This window comes from Lacerta agilis, chromosome 15, assembly GCF_009819535.1.
Source record: "Lacerta agilis isolate rLacAgi1 chromosome 15, rLacAgi1.pri, whole genome shotgun sequence".
NCBI lineage: Eukaryota > Metazoa > Chordata > Lepidosauria > Squamata > Lacertidae > Lacerta > Lacerta agilis.
The window spans coordinates 11,302,987-11,320,345 of NC_046326.1; the positions used below are offsets into that span (position 1 = coordinate 11,302,987).

The following is a 17,359-nucleotide window of genomic DNA, read 5'->3' on the forward strand; positions in this document are numbered from 1 at the left end:
TAAACCAGAGATGCATTTTAAATAAAAGCACACATTCTACTCATGTAAAAACACTGGGCAGGCCCCACAAATAACCCAGAGATGCATTTTAAATAAAAGGACACATTCTACTCACGTAAAAACAGCTGATTCCCAGACTGTCCGCGGGCCGGATTTAGAAGGTGATTGGGCTGCATCCAGCCCACGGGCCTTAGGTTGCCTACCCCTGATCTATTACATGGGTAGGCAAACTAAGGCCCGGGGGCTGGATCTGGCCCAATCGCCTTCTAAATCCGGCCCACGGATGGTTCAGGAATCTGTGTTTTTACATGAGTAGAATGTGTCCTTTTATTTAAAATGAATCTCTGGGCTATTTGTGGGGCATAGGAATTGGTTCATTATTTTTTAAAAAATATTAGTACGGCCCCCCCACAAGGTTTGAGGGACAGTGGACTGGCCCCCTGCTGAAAAAGTTTGCTGACCCCTAATCTATTATATAGCCAAGGCTTTTTTTCAGGAAGAACTCACAGGAACTCAGTTCTGGCACCTCTCAGGTAGGTTCCAGCATCTCTCTGATGGTTGCCATTGCTGTTCTAAGGTGTTCATGAAGGAGGTGTTTCATGGTGAGTTCCGGTACCTCTTTTTCTAGAAAAAATAGCACTGTATATAGCCATCATAACTAGCAGCCATAACCTCCACGGATTTGTCTACTTGCTTCCCTTTTAAGGCACCCCCACATATTTGTGTTGCGAATACTATAACTTATGTATGTGCCTTGCCCCTTTCTGTACTTTCCCCAGCTCTACAATTTCCCTTCTGAGGTCCGGTAATCAGAGCTGCACACAGCATTCCAAGTATGGCTGTGCATGAAGGCCCAAGAACCTCCTCTGTTTTTAATTGCTCCTCCGGTGCAAATTCACTGAGCTGCCCTGGCCTCACCCCTCTAATCTTTAATATGGGGATAATAAAATTACCTGCCATATAGTAGTTATCTTTCATAATCCCTCCTTCCCACATAGGCGGTTAATGATAAAAGCTGCTTTATTTATTTTTTAAAAGTGGGTATCCTGCCAATATGAGTATTTCCAGGGCAGCTAACATTTAAGGGAAGGGGAAAGAGGGGGGAAATAGCCACCCAATTCAAACAACGAGAATAAAAATAAATAAATTGAAAAGGCAGAGCTAATAAAATGCAGCAGATGAAAAAACACAACGGCACTTAAAAAATGAAGACATTGAGGATGACATTTTAGAACGCCTGGGAAAATTAAACTAAAAAGGTCTTTGCCTATTGCTGAAAGGACAGAAGGAATAGGGAGAGCATCCTGTAGATTAGTAGTACGGAAGCGGGGTCTGGGGCTGATGGGAATTGGGGTTCAACAACATCTGTGGGCCAAATGTTCCCCAACTCCACCTCAGACAGAGCTCCATGGCCAAAAGGCCATCTCACTAAGAGCCACTCACCTAACCTCAGAAGTGAGGAGCACTTGGAGAAGACCCTCTAGAATCATAGAATCATAGAGTTGGAAGAGACCAACAACAACAACAACCACCACCACCACCACCACCACCACCATCATCACATCATTACATACTATAAATCAGGGCTGACCAATCAGGTAGTGTTTAGAAATTTGCCAGGCACATTTTGCACCTGGCTATTGGCCACCTGCGACCAAGTGAAGATGCCCGGGTGCCAGGATGGCATCTGATGTCTCCACCATCTGGAGATGCATACCTGGGGATTCTGAGATTTTGCTGTTTTCACACACTAACAACACATCCTGTAGAATTTTGTCCATTATAGTTTATTTGCATAATCAGAATGAATTGTAGGAACCCAAAATACGTATTGAAAAATACGACTTTCGAACCATCTTGCCCCAAAATGGCGATGAAGCATTCTGTTTTGGCGACTGTAACCCTGGTTTAAGGAGCTGTTTGGCGCCTAGCTTATATATCTGGGTTTCTAACACTGAATTGATGATGGGGAGTGCAAATAAAAGATAGAGACTTGCCTTATGGCAGCTCAGCCTATTTGTCTATCAAGCTCAGGACCACCTACTCTGAATGGCAGCAGCTACATCTTCATGGTCTCTGGCAGAAGTCTGCCCCATTTCTTGCTACCTAATCTTTTGAATTGCTGGTACCAGGGACCGATCCTAGAATCTTCTGCACGCATAGCACATGTTCTCCCATGGAGAACGATAAGCAAAGGCACTGAAATGGAGGTTGAGAATGGCTTGCAGCTTGCCACTGCTATAGGGCAGTGAGCGGGAAGAGAGGGGATTGCTTTAATGTCCCCATCAGGTGGGCTCTGAAGCTGCAACTTGGGGACGGCTGCCCCACTTTTCCCCATGAATCAGAGTGGCCTGATGAGGCGGCCCATCCTGGGGGACCATTAACTCATGCTAGTCCTCCAGTCCCCTGACAGCTCTAATTTTTTCCTGGGCAAAGAGCCACAACTGCTATAAAACGATGCTATTAGGCGCGCTGGGACCCGGCAGATGCATTAACCTTCTGACTCTGACACAATGAAGGCACAAAACTAACGTGAAATATTTCACTCCCCGCTGACTGCCGGCATCAATTTTAAACAAATGTTTAGCGTGAGCTCTGTGTTTTGATAAGTAATTCATGAATAACCTCCACGTTACCCCATCGCCTGATCTGACTCCGGTGCAGCGAAAGGGCAAGTTGGACACACCCACCTTGGGATTGTTTGGTGGAGGGGAGAGAGCTATTGACTGCCCCCAAAAGCTCCACCTGAGCTCTTCGGAGTCAGGAGCCTCCTCACAGCCCACAGCTATGTTCATATTATGCACCGAGGAAGCAACTCTCCAGGATTTCAGCAGGGCTCTCCCAGCCCTACCTAGAGATGCCGGGGATTGAACCTGGGACCTTCCGCATGAAAACAGATGCACTACTGCTGAGCTATATAGCCTTTACCCAAAGGGCACAAGAACAAAGGAGTTTGCCTTCCTTTGTGGTGTTCAGCCTCCCAAGAACGAGTCATGTGGCTTTACTGACAGCAGAACGAGGGCCAGACCAGACATGATGTCAGCAGCATGACTGTGCCCAATGCAGTGGCATAGCATGGGCTGCTGGTGTCCAGGGCAGGCCCACACATGCTAGGCTGGGGTTGTGCCAGCCCCCCTCGCTGCTGCAGCAACCCCACCCTCACAGGAGCATAGAGGGGCTGCACTAAGCCACCTGCCCACCTGCACAGGGGGGAGCCCGGCTGGCTGACATGGCCCTTGGTGGGTGGAGAGGAGCACAGGGCCAGGCTCCCAACAGTGTGTCCACACAGTCCCAACGTCATTGTTACCCTGCCACAACCTCATCCATGAAGATTGCAGCAATAGTGGTGGGAGAGTGGCTCAGTCCTATCCCATCAGTAGCTACAGGTCAGTCCTCACTCTCATAGTGGCCGTTTTCGAAAACTCACTGTGGATAGGAGATGTGCAGCAATTAGTTGTTGATGGGCCCTCAACCCCAAAGCATCCTAATAGATTGTCGGGGTTTGGGTGCTGGAGCTCCTCATGCACAAACTTGGACTGCTCATGCACGAGGTACCAGTAGCGGGAAGCGGCCAGCGTTCCGCGTGCTTTTGAGCACGGGCACCGGCCAAGTCTCACAATCCGAAGGAAACTGAGTAAGCCGGGTAATGACTCCGAAGGTGCATGAGTTCTTAATTGCCTTCTAACCAAAATATTGCCTCGAGAAATAGAAGATACCCTGAATCTGAATAGGTAGATTAACTCAAGGAAAATAAAACATTTACTTTAAACCTTTTACTCCCCTTTTGCCCCAAAGAAGACAGACACCGGTTATATCTTTAGTGGCTTTGGCAGAACCCGCGTAGGCTCGTCCCCTAAGCTAAGTTCTCCTAAGCTCAAAGTCCCTGCGCGCCCAATCTTCCGCGAGGCTAACTAAATAAACTAAAACCGAAATATCTTCCGCGATCCTAGCCCTAGGCTAAATCTAAAAGAAGCCTAACTAAAGCTAAACCGAATGATCTTCCGCGATCTAACTCTAACTAAAAGGAAAAACCCATCCAACCCATCCAGCCCGCTCCTAATACCCTTAAACTAAACTTGACTTCAACTAAAACCCAACTAAAACAAAACGGAAAGAACGGAATGAACGATGCCTAAGCGGGGAGCCTCAGCCTTTTATTTAGGAACAAATGTGACATCATGATCAATGCCTCAACCAATAAATCACTGTTGCTGCCCTCCAAAAAGGCGGGAAGCAAGTTTAACGCTCATTAATAACTTTGAACATGACCGGAACTACAGAATAAAGGCGGATTAATCTCATTGGTGAACCAAACCATTCATTCTTACTTTCGCTTTCGCGCGTAGTAATACCAAAAGTAGTTCCCGAAAACTTCATTAAACAAAATAAATAAATGTGGATCCTATGGCGGATCCGTGCAACGTATTCCGACAATAGATCAAGGTAAACTTGTACCTTGCCTAACTGCCTCATCTATAGTAAAAAGGTAAAAGGGTAAAGGACCCCTGGGCGGTTAAGTCCAGTCAAAGGCGACTACGGGGTTGCGGAGCTCAGGCCAAGGGCGCCAAGGGTTGTGGCACTTTCAGGCCAAGGGAGCTGGTGTTTGTCCAGGGACAGCTTTCCGGGTCATGTGGCCAGCAGGACTAAACCACTTCTGGCACAACGGAACACCGTGACGGAAACCAGATCACATGGAAACGCCGTTTACCTTCCTGCCGCAGTGGTACCCATTTATCTACTTGCAGTGGTGTGCTTTTGAACTGCTAGGTTGGCAGGAGCTGGGACAGAGCAACAGGGCTCACTCCGTTGTAGGGATTTGAACCACCGACCTTCTGATTGGCAAGCCCAAGGGGCTCAGTGGTTTAGACCACAGCACTACCTGCATTTCCAATTCATCAATAGTACTGACCTCTGGAGGAACATCTTAATGGTGAGAAAGCAAATGTTTGGCCAATTCTACCTTAGAATCATACAATCAAGTCCAACTCTCTGCAATGCAGGAATCTCAACAACGTGGTCCCCCATCCAATTTGAAACCCTGCTTAGCTTTGCAAATGTGCTAGTAGTTTTATTGCTGCACCACTAGGAGGGGTTCTGATGGCTCCATGTTTGCATAAAATGCCTTTCTCCCTGGTTATCCAACTGTTACGGGCGCTACTTCATGCACATTCCAATGCATTTATTACAGCAGTGTGGTTTACAACTTGGATTTCCCACTGGGATGAGAGGCACCACATTTCCCATCATCTCCTACCCCACCCCCCCCTGCTATATTGTAAATATACATAAATAAGCTTGTAGCAGGGGAGATTATGTGAAGATGTCAGGCGACGTGTTTGTTGAACCCGTGGGAATCGGAGCTGTAAAACTACACATGAGTGTAATGCATCAAAATGCATGTGGTGTCCCACCAGGTCCCTCTGCACATAGAGGTAAATACTGGAGCCACAGAACGATACAGCTTTCCCCCTTCTGACCATTAGGATGTGCCTCTTCTGGAGCCTGACACTCCAGATGTTTCCAGAGGGCTGTTGCTGTATCACAATTCCCACCTTGCAAGGCTAAAAGCATCCTATCATCCTATGGTTGAACACCCTGCTATTTGCTGGGCTGCCTTGCTTCGGCTGGTGAGGGTCATGCTGGATCCAGGTGGGTTTATATATTTTGGGGGGGGGGCTGTGAGGGATCCCACTCCCTCACCCTTTCGATTCTTCCCCAACCGTGACTCTCCCTAAGTTTCACTGTCCACTAGGATGAATCCTTCCGTGGTTATATGGGAGTGTCTCTGGGGTACCTCAGTGCTTTACGTTCGAAACAACTCTTGCCACCTTTGGGATCTCCCGCCCTGGGTTCCCAAAATACTGCAGCTTGCCTTCCCTTTTTGGCAACTGCGTGGCACCTTTGGCTTCCCTGCCCAGTCCTCTGTATGCCAGGAAAATAAGCCACCCGTTCCCTCTATCACAGGAAACCCTTAGTGCTTTTCCCCTCAGCCACACCTCTTGAGGCACTGACGCACTGCCACAGTCAGCGAACGTTTAAACACTTTTAACTTTATTAAGGTAACGTGAAAACATGGATGTCTTGAGTTGTTACTGGTACAAATCTTCTCATATAATCCAGCTCAGTTATAATCTTTCCTGCATCCCGTTAGCATTGGTAATGACCTTTCCTCCCATTCCCCAAAGCCTAACCTCGCAGTTTCTCTTTCTAAACCTCCACACCCAACTGCCAAACCCCCAACTGCCTTTTCAGGTTGTTCCCCCTCCTTTTAGAATGCCCAGTAGCTCCGCCTCCCAGGGAACACCTACCTAACATGGGAGTGATAGGTTAACCCATGATGAACCAGGCCTTATTCCGCCACATTCGTCCCACCCCCAAAGTCATTGCATAGGCATAGTTATACACTTTAAACAATGCCGAAGCAATGTATTGGAGCTTAATCAAAACCCACAACATAGTACTTCCCTTTTGTACACAACTTCTATGTTGCAACATAACTTAACAAATAATTTACTTTTTCCTGTATCTTATTTCCACCATAACAACTACTTTGGCACTTATACACATTTCTAATTTGGAATACCATTTGCTATCTTTCTATTTTTTTTTTCACTCTAGCATTCAGTCCTTAAAACATCTTGATAATGCATCAGCTATGACATTATCCTTCCCTTTTACATGTTTAATGTCAAAGTTGTAATCTTGCAAAGGCATACTCCATCGAATTAATTTATTATTGGTGCCTTTTACTTGGTTTAACCACCTCAAAGGAGAGTGATCGGTACACAGGGTGAATTTTCTTCCCCACAAGTAAGGCTTTAGTTTTCCAATCGACCACACTATTGCTAAACACTCCCGCTCTAACCTGTGTTGTTTTTTTTTGTGTGTGACAGGTCTAGGCCATTCATTAATTGCTTTGACCTTGCTGTGGTCAGGCCTGATGACCCCACTTCCTAAAATGTGTCCCAAATACCATACTTGCCTCATGCCAATTTGACCATTAACCTTCAATATTACCTGGTTTCTGTCAAAATATGGTTTCAACATATTGACATGAAAAACTTTACATCGTCTCTCTTCAACATTTAACTCAACTAGATAGTTCACCGCTGATAGTTTTTCTATCACTCTAAAGGGTCCATCCCAGGAAACCTCGAGCTTCCGCTGTCGTCTGGGCCTCAACACCAGGACTTGGTCACCAGTTTGTAAATTCCGATCTCTGGCGTGTGCATCGTACCATCTTTTCTGTTGTGCTCTTTTTAAATTACAGGATGATAGTTCCTTAAGTTCCTGTAAATCACTTTGTAGATCCTGAAGATAGGTTAAGACGTCCGCATTCCCAATGGGTTCCTTTCCATTCCCATTCCGGGCCAATAAAACCACGCTTTTATTCTGTCTCTGGTTTTATTAATGCCTAGATAAGCAGCCATGGGTGACTCCAGTGCCAACTGTAAAACTTGTAGTCGGTATTTCCGGGGCAAAACCAACTTTTTTTTTCATTTTCCATTTGGCTGCACCTTTTCTCCTTTTGGCTATTTTCATTTTCCACTTGGCTGCACCTTTTCTCCTTTTGGCTATTTATGACGTCTCCCTTCTATTGCAGTAAACAGGGATTCTCTAAAGTCACTTCAGAGTCAGGACCCTGCACCTCATCCCACAAGTCTCTCAGAGATTCATCTTCCCTCTGTTCCACTAAAACCTGGGTGCTAGATTCCTGTGCATTTGGTAGCGTAATCAGTACCTCTCCCACAGGCTCTGTGGTTGATGCATTAATGGCAGGATTTGAACCCACAAGGGCTTTTGATTCGCTCTTGTGATAGCATGTATTTGAGGTCTCCGTTTGGCTAGGTCGTTGCCTATCAGGACAGGAACCTCCAGATCATCCCAAATACCCACTGTCCACTTGCCATTAAAATCTTGATACTGAATATTCACTTCTGCTACCTGCACCTCAAACTCCGGTCCCCATATACCTTTTATGCTGTAAGATTGGTTTGGGAGATATTGTTCCTTAGGAATACAACTAGATCTCATCAGAGTAACTTCCGATTCAGAGTCCTGTAGTCCCACTAACTCTTGTCCATTTACTCTGACAGTCTCCAAAAATTCCTTATTAACCTCTTCCTCAGCTCTCCAGACCTGCATAACTTTTGCAGAAGCCTCTGTTTGACTATACGTTGGCTCCTGGACTGGTGTCTGCGGAAGGTTTTTAGTATCCGTTTGAAGTAACAGTTTAACTGGCTTCGCAACAGCAGCTGCAGTTTGTGCTTTGACCACTAGAGGGCATTTATTTTGTATGTGACTCTCACTTTCACAAAAGAAGCACGTAATTTTCTTTTGAGGAGACTTATCAGACTCGGATTGTCTGACAGGATTGGGTTCTTGTTTTTCCTTTCTTTCCCCAACTTGCCACAGTTTATTTTTCTGTGAAGGCTTAAAGAATGTGACTTCTTACTATCTTGGCTCTGAGATAATTTTGCTCTTAGCCGTATCTCCTCCAGCCTCAGTCTTCCCAACTGCACTTCTCTCTCCATAGCAAATCTCTCCCGTTCTGCCTCAACCTTGGCTAATTGTATTCTTTCAGATTGCATTCTCTCCTCAGCAGCTATCTTAGCCTTTTCTGCCTCAACCTTGGCCAATTGCATTCTTTCCTCAGCAGCTATCTTAGACTGCTCCTTTTCTGCCTCAACCTTGGCTATTTGTAATTTGAGTTTCATTAACTCCAGTGCGGAACTCGGATCTTCCCTTGCCTCAGATCCTTCTGTTCTCTCATCTCCCCTTGCCTCTTTAGCTTTCCTCAAATGTGCCATTTTCCTGACTGGAAAATCTTATCAAAATCACACAAAACTTGGCGTGTGGGCTTTGTATTCGAATCGCGACGCTGCCACCAATAAATGTGAGGGATCCCACTCCCTCACCCTTTCGATTCTTCCCCAACCGTGACTCTCCCTAAGTTTCACTGTCCACTAGGATGAATCCTTCCATGGTTATATGGGAGTGTCTCTGGGGTACCTCAGTGCTTTACGTTCGAAACAACTCTTGCCACCTTTGGGATCTCCCGCCCTGGGTTCCCAAAATACTGCAGCTTGCCTTCCCTTTTTGGCAACTGCGTGGCACCTTTGGCTTCCCTGCCCAGTCCTCTGTATGCCAGGAAAATAAGCCACCCGTTCCCTCTATCACAGGAAACCCTTAGTGCTTTTCCCCTCAGCCACACCTCTTGAGGCACTGACGCACTGCCACAGTCAGCGAACGTTTAAACACTTTTAACTTTATTAAGGTAACGTGAAAACATGGATGTCTTGAGTTGTTACTGGTACAAATCTTCTCATATAATCCAGCTCAGTTATAATCTTTCCTGCATCCCGTTAGCATTGGTAATGACCTTTCCTCCCATTCCCCAAAGCCTAACCTCGCAGTTTCTCTTTCTAAACCTCCACACCCAACTGCCAAACCCCCAACTGCCTTTTCAGGTTGTTCCCCCTCCTTTTAGAATGCCCAGTAGCTCCGCCTCCCAGGGAACACCTACCTAACATGGGAGTGATAGGTTAACCCATGATGAACCAGGCCTTATTCCGCCACATCTGTCAAGATGCCATCTGTGGGGCCGTCTCCAAGGCACAGCTGTCCATTTGCTGACACTTTCCTTCTGGGCCCAATCCATGCAACCGCCCAGAAGGAGAACTCAAAGAAGGTGAAGAATACTGCTGTATCTCCTTAACTCTCTCTGCTTGCATGCTTGGCAATGGCAGATGAACACAAGAGGCAATGCAGCAGGAGTCTCCAAAGAGTGGGATTGGGACCCCTGTAGGGTTATGGGCTTGGGTTGATGCCCCACAATGCCAATGCTTAAAGCCTGCCCTAACTGGGCACCTGGAGGAGAGCTTCAGACAATCTTCAGTGCATGGGCAGACCGATGTGGAGGAAAGTATTGCTACTGCGTATTTACATACCACCTTACAGCTAAAATAGAAACAGCTAAGAACATATTAAAAAGCCATCACTTAGGAACAATTAAACATTGTTTAAACATTAGTAGAATGTTTAGTATATATATATATATATATATATTATATATATATATATATATATATAATGTCACATAAGGTCATTACAATCAAAACATCACAGTACCAGCCCTTGCATTAAAAGCAGCCAGTTCCCAAAAGCCTCTTGGAACAAGCAAGTCTTCACCTGCTGATGGAAGGACAACAAGAAGTAAGCCAATCTACCTTCTCTACAAAAGGACTTCCAAAGTCTAGGAGCAGCCACCAAGAAGGCCCTCTCCCACGTTTAATGCCAAGGTGGCACCTAAGCCATTTACAAAACAAAATCCAATTGCTTAAGTATTTCCTTACTGTATACGTACATCCATCCATTCAATTCATCCCACCAAAGAACAGGAGTACAAAGCAAGACAAATTAAAATCTGCAGTGACTACGAGACAAATGAAGCAGCATCGAAGAAAACCATAAGTTCAAAACAAACGGCTTTAAAGAGAGATCAAAAGATGAAAAGATTCCAGGGATGATCAGTTACAATAAAGTCAAGGAGCTAAACAATTGAGCTGAAAGCTGCAGCCTAGCATCAAGCTGGAAAGGCCTCGCAAAATACAAAAGGGATTTTCCTGGCACTAAAAATACAAAAAATGGGTGCCAGGCACATCTCTCTGAGGAGCACATTCCACAAATGAAAAGAGATGCAGTGTAGTGGTGTAGTGGTTAGCAGGCAGGAGTAGGTCCTGGGAGACTAGGGTACAAATCCCCACTCGGCCATGAAGCTGACTGTGCAACCTTGGGCCAGTCACTGCCTCTCAGCCTAACCTCACTGGATTGTTGTGGGGATTAAATAAGGAAAGAACCATGTATGCACACCTTGAGTTTCTTGGAGATAAAGCTGGGGTATAAATGCAATAAGTAAGGCTGTAGAGAGGCACTGTTGAAAATGCCCCTTCTCTCCACTCTATCTCATCACTTGGAGAAGGGTCTCTGTTCATGATCTCAAGCGGTCTTCCCTGACCTGTTGCTCTCTAGATATTTTGACTGGGGCTCGTGGTAGGGAACACTGGTGGAGGAATGGGGGGCGGGGGGGCGCAGGGCCCCTGGCACCATCAGGGAGGGGGGTACCATCGCGGCTGCCCCCCAGACATGCGCCGCGCATCCCCGCATCACGCCGCACGCCACGCCCCCGGGACGCATGCCCTGCCCTGCGGGTGGCGTGCCACGCCCCCGGGACGTGTGCCAGCCCTGCCCCACTTGCTCTCCACCCCCGGTGCCAGAGCATGCAGCTTCGCTACTGGTAGGGAATCAACTTCGAGAAGGCAGGTGCCATGGCTCAGGCAGGTAACTATGGAAAGAGCCATCCTTCAGATATCAAGGATCCCAGGCCAAGAAAGGCTTTGAAGATCAAAACCAGCATGCTGAATTGAGCCCAAATATCACCACCACACCAGTTTCCTGACCCTGAGTTGGGATAGGAGACCACACACATCGCAAATGTTCTCAGAACGCGAGAAATCTCCCCACAAATGCTGTGTAGCTTATGTCTGGGATATACTTGGCAATACTCTGCGAGTTGACCTTGAACGTCACTAATGGAACGGTCGGTTTTTTTAAATGTCATCACAATGAGACGTTTACAGATTTCTAAGTCTTTGGAAGAAGACAGAAGAATCTTCAGCAGAGGAGCTGACAATTAAGGAGAATTGTGGCTGTGAGAGGTTCCGTTAAAGAGGGTTAATTATGACCGAGCTCCCAGCGACAAGTTATGTATAACTTTGCCCATAATGGAATTTGCTGCGAAGTGTGTTTTCAGACTCAGCTGTGTCGCAAAGGGACTGATTTGGCTGGCTTGGCTCTTTGTTTTTGATATTCACTTTGTTAAGAGCAAGAAAATTGCATTCAGCTGTTTTTTAGCCAGTAAAACAAAGCAATTGCTTACTGCCTGTTAACAACATTAATGTCTTAATAAGCACACAGAAGCTTATGAGTCCATTCTCTGAGCCGGCTTTCAGGAGGGTTGAACAATTCCTATACAGTTTCGAATCAGGCAATTACAGGCTTCCCTTTTTTATCAAGTAATTTCATTACTTAGCAATTTACCACGATTATGAAAGCAAGCAATTCATCCCCTAACTACACTGTGGAATTCATTCGCTTGCTGGATGCTTGTTTGCCGGAGGGACAGAATTCACCGTGAAGTAGCAAGCCATAATCTGGACACACATCAGAGCATTCACAAGGTTGGTTCAAATGAACTCAAGGCCACTGGATACGAGGGAGAGAACTCGTGTTGATTTTATCATTTAAAAGATGGGCACATGAATCCGCCTGTTGTCACAGATATTGCCATGCAGGCCATATACTACTGATGTACCATCCTGTGGGCATAACTGGATGTGATGCTAAATGCACCTATGTATTTAAAGATGCAAATTGTGGCCAAACTTGGTCCTCCAGCTGTTTTTGGACTACAACTTCCATCATCCCTAGCTAACAGGACCAGTTCTCAGGGATGATGGGAATTGTAGTCACAAAACATGGGGTGCCAAGTTTGGCCATGACTGGTCTAGATCCAGAAATGCCAAGAGCATGGATGCACTCTTTCCAATTTGTCAATTTTATGGGCATGGCAGGGATACGAAAATAAAAGAGTTCTGCTGCTACAAGAAACAGAAACTTGTGTCTGCTGCTAAGGAACATACCTGTAGGTTCATAATCTGTAAAGTTCCATTGTCCAATAGGCTCACTCTAGGGTCACTGCCCACGATCCGCTGTCCGTCTTTCAACCATTGGACGCTGGGAAGGGGGTTCCCAGTCACATGGCACTGCAGCTGTGCGGTAGAGTCTATGGCAAGTGTTTGATTGGTTGGTCCTCGGCGAATAATAGGTGGAATACGGTCCGAGGTCACTATTAGGCAAGGCAAGACAAAACAAAACAGCAGGGCACGTATGAAATTTAATGCATTTATCTCAGCTGCAGCCCAGGCGAAACAGTTTACAGCAGGCAGACATTTCTAATACAGTGGTACCTCTGGTTACATACTTAATTCGTTCCGGAGGTCCATTCTTAACCTGAAACTGTTCTTAACCTGAAGCACCACTTTAGCTAATGGGGCCTCCCGCTGCTGCTGCTGCGCCGCCAGAGCACGATTTCTGTTCTTATCCTGAAGCAAAGTTCTTAACCTGAAGCGTTATTTCTGGGTCAGCCGAGTATGTAACCTGAAGTGTATGTAACCTGAGGTACCACTGTAGAAGTTACCTTAGGATTTGAGGAGAGGGAAATGAGAGGGTGAAAGACAGCAAGATCACGAAGGCAAGATTTCTGAACCTGGCAGCTTGCATATGGATGCAGTGTTAAGGTACTTACCTAGGTTGTTATTCATTATTAATTAAATAGTGATTCTTAATTATTTTTAATCCCATGCTCAGGTTGACATGCATATTATTTTTATTATTTGTACCCCGCCCATCTGGCTAGGTCCCCCAAGCCAACCATACAATAAAGGCAACATGTCTCTGAATACCAGTTGCTAGCGATCCACAAAGGAACAGGACTACTGTCCTCAAGCACCATTTGTAGGCTTCCTAAAAAAACCTGATTGGCTGCAGTGGGGGGAAGGGATTTGGTCTAAAAGGTGCTTGGGGTCTGATCCAGCAAGGACCTTTTCTGTTCCTAATATTGCCCCCCCCCCGGTCATCAAAATAACCCTGCAAGGTAGGTTAGCCTGAGAATGCTACAAGTCACCAAGTTAATTTCATGGCCAAGGAGGAAGTTGAACCCAGTTCTTGCTGGGCACTCTAACATAGGAACAAAGGAACTGCTTTATACTGGACCTGGCCATTGGTCCATCCAGTTCAGTATCATCTACTGACTTGAAGCGGCTTCCAAGGGCTTCAGTCTGGGGACATTCTCAGTCCTGTTTGGGGACTAAACCTGGGATCTTCTGCACACAAAGGAGATGCTCTGCCACAACTAAGGCGTTTCCCAGCATGAACCACTGCATCATGTTGGGAATACAAAAATGCCATTGAAGATTAAATCAACTGCAAATCATCTGTGTGCAGATAAAATCCATGCTTCTCCATTGTGTACAAAACCACACTTTCGTGCTTCAGATTGAGCCTGAGGGCAAGGACCATCTTAGAACTTAACTTTTGTAAGCCACCCTGACAGCCTTTTTGGCTAAAAGGCAGGGTACAAATGCCTGTAAATGAACTAAGTGGGACAGTTTGTTTGATTGCTGATCAGCTTCCCAGCCTTTGCTGTTCCTCTTGGTTGGCCCTGCCAATATATATACTGTGGTGTACCTTCCTATTATTTCCCAAACAGGATCAACATTTGTAGCATTTTTCCTCTCGTGTGATGGGCCGCTCTCATTTCCGCTGGGCATTTCTGTTCCCCCCCTCTCTCCCCACCCACAGAAGGGAAGTGATCTTTGCAGCATCTTATAAGCCATTTATGTGACAGATTGCAATTTGCTTCTTTGCCGCCACCAAAGTTACAGGTGATGGGATTCATATCCATCAGCTTGTTTAGTAACGCGTAATTAAATAGTCAATTAAAGGCAAGTATTAATTGATTACCTGGAGATGTACTGCCTGGGAATGACAGGCAGCAGTAAATGTGTCAATGCAAACCTTTAATCTGAGCTATCACCTGCCTGCTCTGAAAGCACAGGAAAAAATCGGCGAGTTACTAAATTATGTGTGCAAACTTTCCTCTCACAGCTAATAGAGGGCATGCACAGAAGATTCCCTCTCCCCAAAAGCAGACTAGGAAATAATAAGAGGCAGTAAGTCTAACTAGTTCAGCCTTGTGTTTTCCACAGTGTTGGGTAGCTGCGTTCTTGCATGCCAAAAATGAAGGCTGCAGCAGCACCCTTCCCAATGTTTGCTCCAAGCGTCTTAGATCAATCCCTCTAATTCCAATGTTCACACTGTGAGTGCCACTCCTTATGTAGCTGAAATGGATTCATCCATGCATGAGAGGGAGGTATTAGCAGGCTGGAGGGAACCTAAAGATTCGCAGAACTACAAAAATTGTCTGGGAGGGATCAACAGTGGACCCCTCCTCAAATGCACACAACGACACACAGTTCCAGAGGCTTAACTCTGCAGGAAAACAGCCTTCATCTTTGCTTGCACTTTGAAAAGCATAACTCTTGCTTTCTTTCCCCATCTCTCTTCTGCCTATCTGTCATCACAAACAAAGTGAAGCCATTACTAGGCTACGTTTTACACAGAAATTGCTTGTTATGAGAGAGGAAACACGTTAAGAGATTTCTTATTCAGAGACAAGGTGCCCATGTGGAATTAACATGGGGGAAGACCATAAATCATTTCCTAGGGACTTGCCTATTATTTAACACAATAAGAAATCCGTATCGGCACAGTGATACAAAACGCTAAGAAGTAACCTAGTGAGGAATCATTTGGCTGTTATTAAATACTTCTGCCTGCTGCGTTGTTTACACTAGAGGAATTTGCCTGACAAGGCTCGGCACACAAAATTAAGGAACAAAAAGGAAGAGATGTGGGAAACGGTTCCACTAATTTGCAAGAATCGCATTGTGCATTTTGCGTAAAAAAAAAGGAAATTCATTTCGCTCTGGATTGCAGTTATGTAAATGCGCTTTACATACTTCGCTACTTGATTAGGCGGTGTGCTTTCCTAAAAGCGGATCAAGCAAAAGAGCGAAACTTGCCTTACAGCTTCTGTCATCTTTATTCATATACTGCACCCGTCAGTGGAGGATCAGAACATTTCTTAAGCTCTACCTCCCCCCCCCCCGTCCCGATTTGCATGTTGCTTGCTGGGCTGGGTTTCCAGACTGCATGGAAGCCTGCAAGACAGCTTTGTCCTCTTAGATGTCCACACATAATGTACAGGCTGGAGATGCTGAAGATGTCATGAGTAGGGACTGCATGGGTAGGTTTTGCCCCCCCCATCTAATGGGCCATCATTCATGCACTCATCATACCCACTCCCCAGCTCATTTCTGCTTACCTATAGGTAATATGCTGTGCTCATCCATCAGCTTTTTGGGGGAGAAGCCTTTCATTGGTTCCTGCTTATTGGGAACCAAGTTCTATTTGAATTTGGATATGAAGCTCTTTAAGAAATTGGCTCTCTGCCTCTGCCTTGATTTTGCTATGAGCCTTGCATAAACAAAGCACCTTACCAACTGAAGAATGAGCACCGAAAATTACTGCAAATCCTTTTGGCAGCAAAGCATCTGCACTGTAGCAGCATCCTAGAAAGCAAGGTCTGCTCATTTAGGTTTTTCACTCACTGTGTCTGTGTCTCTAGGGGCTGTGGGTTTGAATCCTGACATTCTATAAGAATGTATGACTCAAACCCAAGTTCCGTCTAGCCCAGAACCTGCCTTCCCACAACATTCAGCCAGGTGGCTCTGCTAAGCTCATAAAAGCAAGGCATGAAGGCAAAGCCCTCCTGCTGCTGCTCTCAGCAACTGGTCTTCAGTGGCTTGTTGTCTTTGAGCACAAGGATCTACATAACCACGAAGATGCTATTGATTCATCCTCCATGAATTTGCCTAAAGCTGTCCACCATCAATGCACCTTGTGGCCATCAATCTACCCTGTGGCAGAGGCACTTCTGTCTGAGGAACCTACAATGCTCTCTGTGTCTGCGCATTTGTGTACCCATAGCTCAGTGAGAGTCCCATGGACTGAAAGATGATCAAACCTATCCATTCTTAAAGAAATCAGCCCTGAGTGCTCACTAGAAGGACAGATCCTGAAGTTGAGGCTCCAGTACTTTGGCCACCTCATGAGAAGAAGACTCCCTAGAGAAGACCCTGATGTTGGGAAAGATGGAGGGCACAAGGAGAAGGGGACGACAGAGGATGAGATGGTTGGACAGTGTTCTTGAAGCTACTAACATGAGTTTGGCCAAACTGCGAGAGGCAGTGAAGGATAGGCGTGCCTGGCGTGCTCTGGTCCATGGGGTCACGAAGAGTCAGACACGACTGAACGACTGAACAACAACAAGCTCAGTGGCGGAGCACATGTACTGCAAACATAAGGTCGCAGGGTCAGTCCACAGCATATCTAGTTAAATGGATCTTAGCTAGCAGGCAATGGGTAAGAGCTTCGCTCGAGAACTCAGAAAGACGTCTAAGCTGACAAGCTGGATGAATGGTGTAACTAATCTAAGGCAACCTTGGGGTGATTGGCACTTTTTCATGTTACTAATATCATGCAGCAGTCAACTACACTGTAGTTGTAACAGGTAACTTGGGCCTTAGGGAGGACTTGTTGGTACACTAACAGCTATCTGTCAACTCCAGAGGTCTGCACAGAAGCTTTACTGACAGCCACACCAAAACCAACCCTT

At 45.9% G+C, this 17,359-nt stretch overlaps 1 protein-coding gene across 1 annotated transcript in view; it reads right to left on the reverse strand.

Moving 5' to 3' along the window:
- ROBO3 (roundabout guidance receptor 3) overlaps nucleotides 1-17,359 on the reverse strand; it is a 310,469-nt gene that overhangs the window by 29,652 nt on the left and 263,458 nt on the right. Inside the window, 1 exon segment of the mRNA XM_033171318.1 lies at nucleotides 12,702-12,907. Coding sequence (XP_033027209.1) covers nucleotides 12,702-12,907 — 206 coding nt within the window.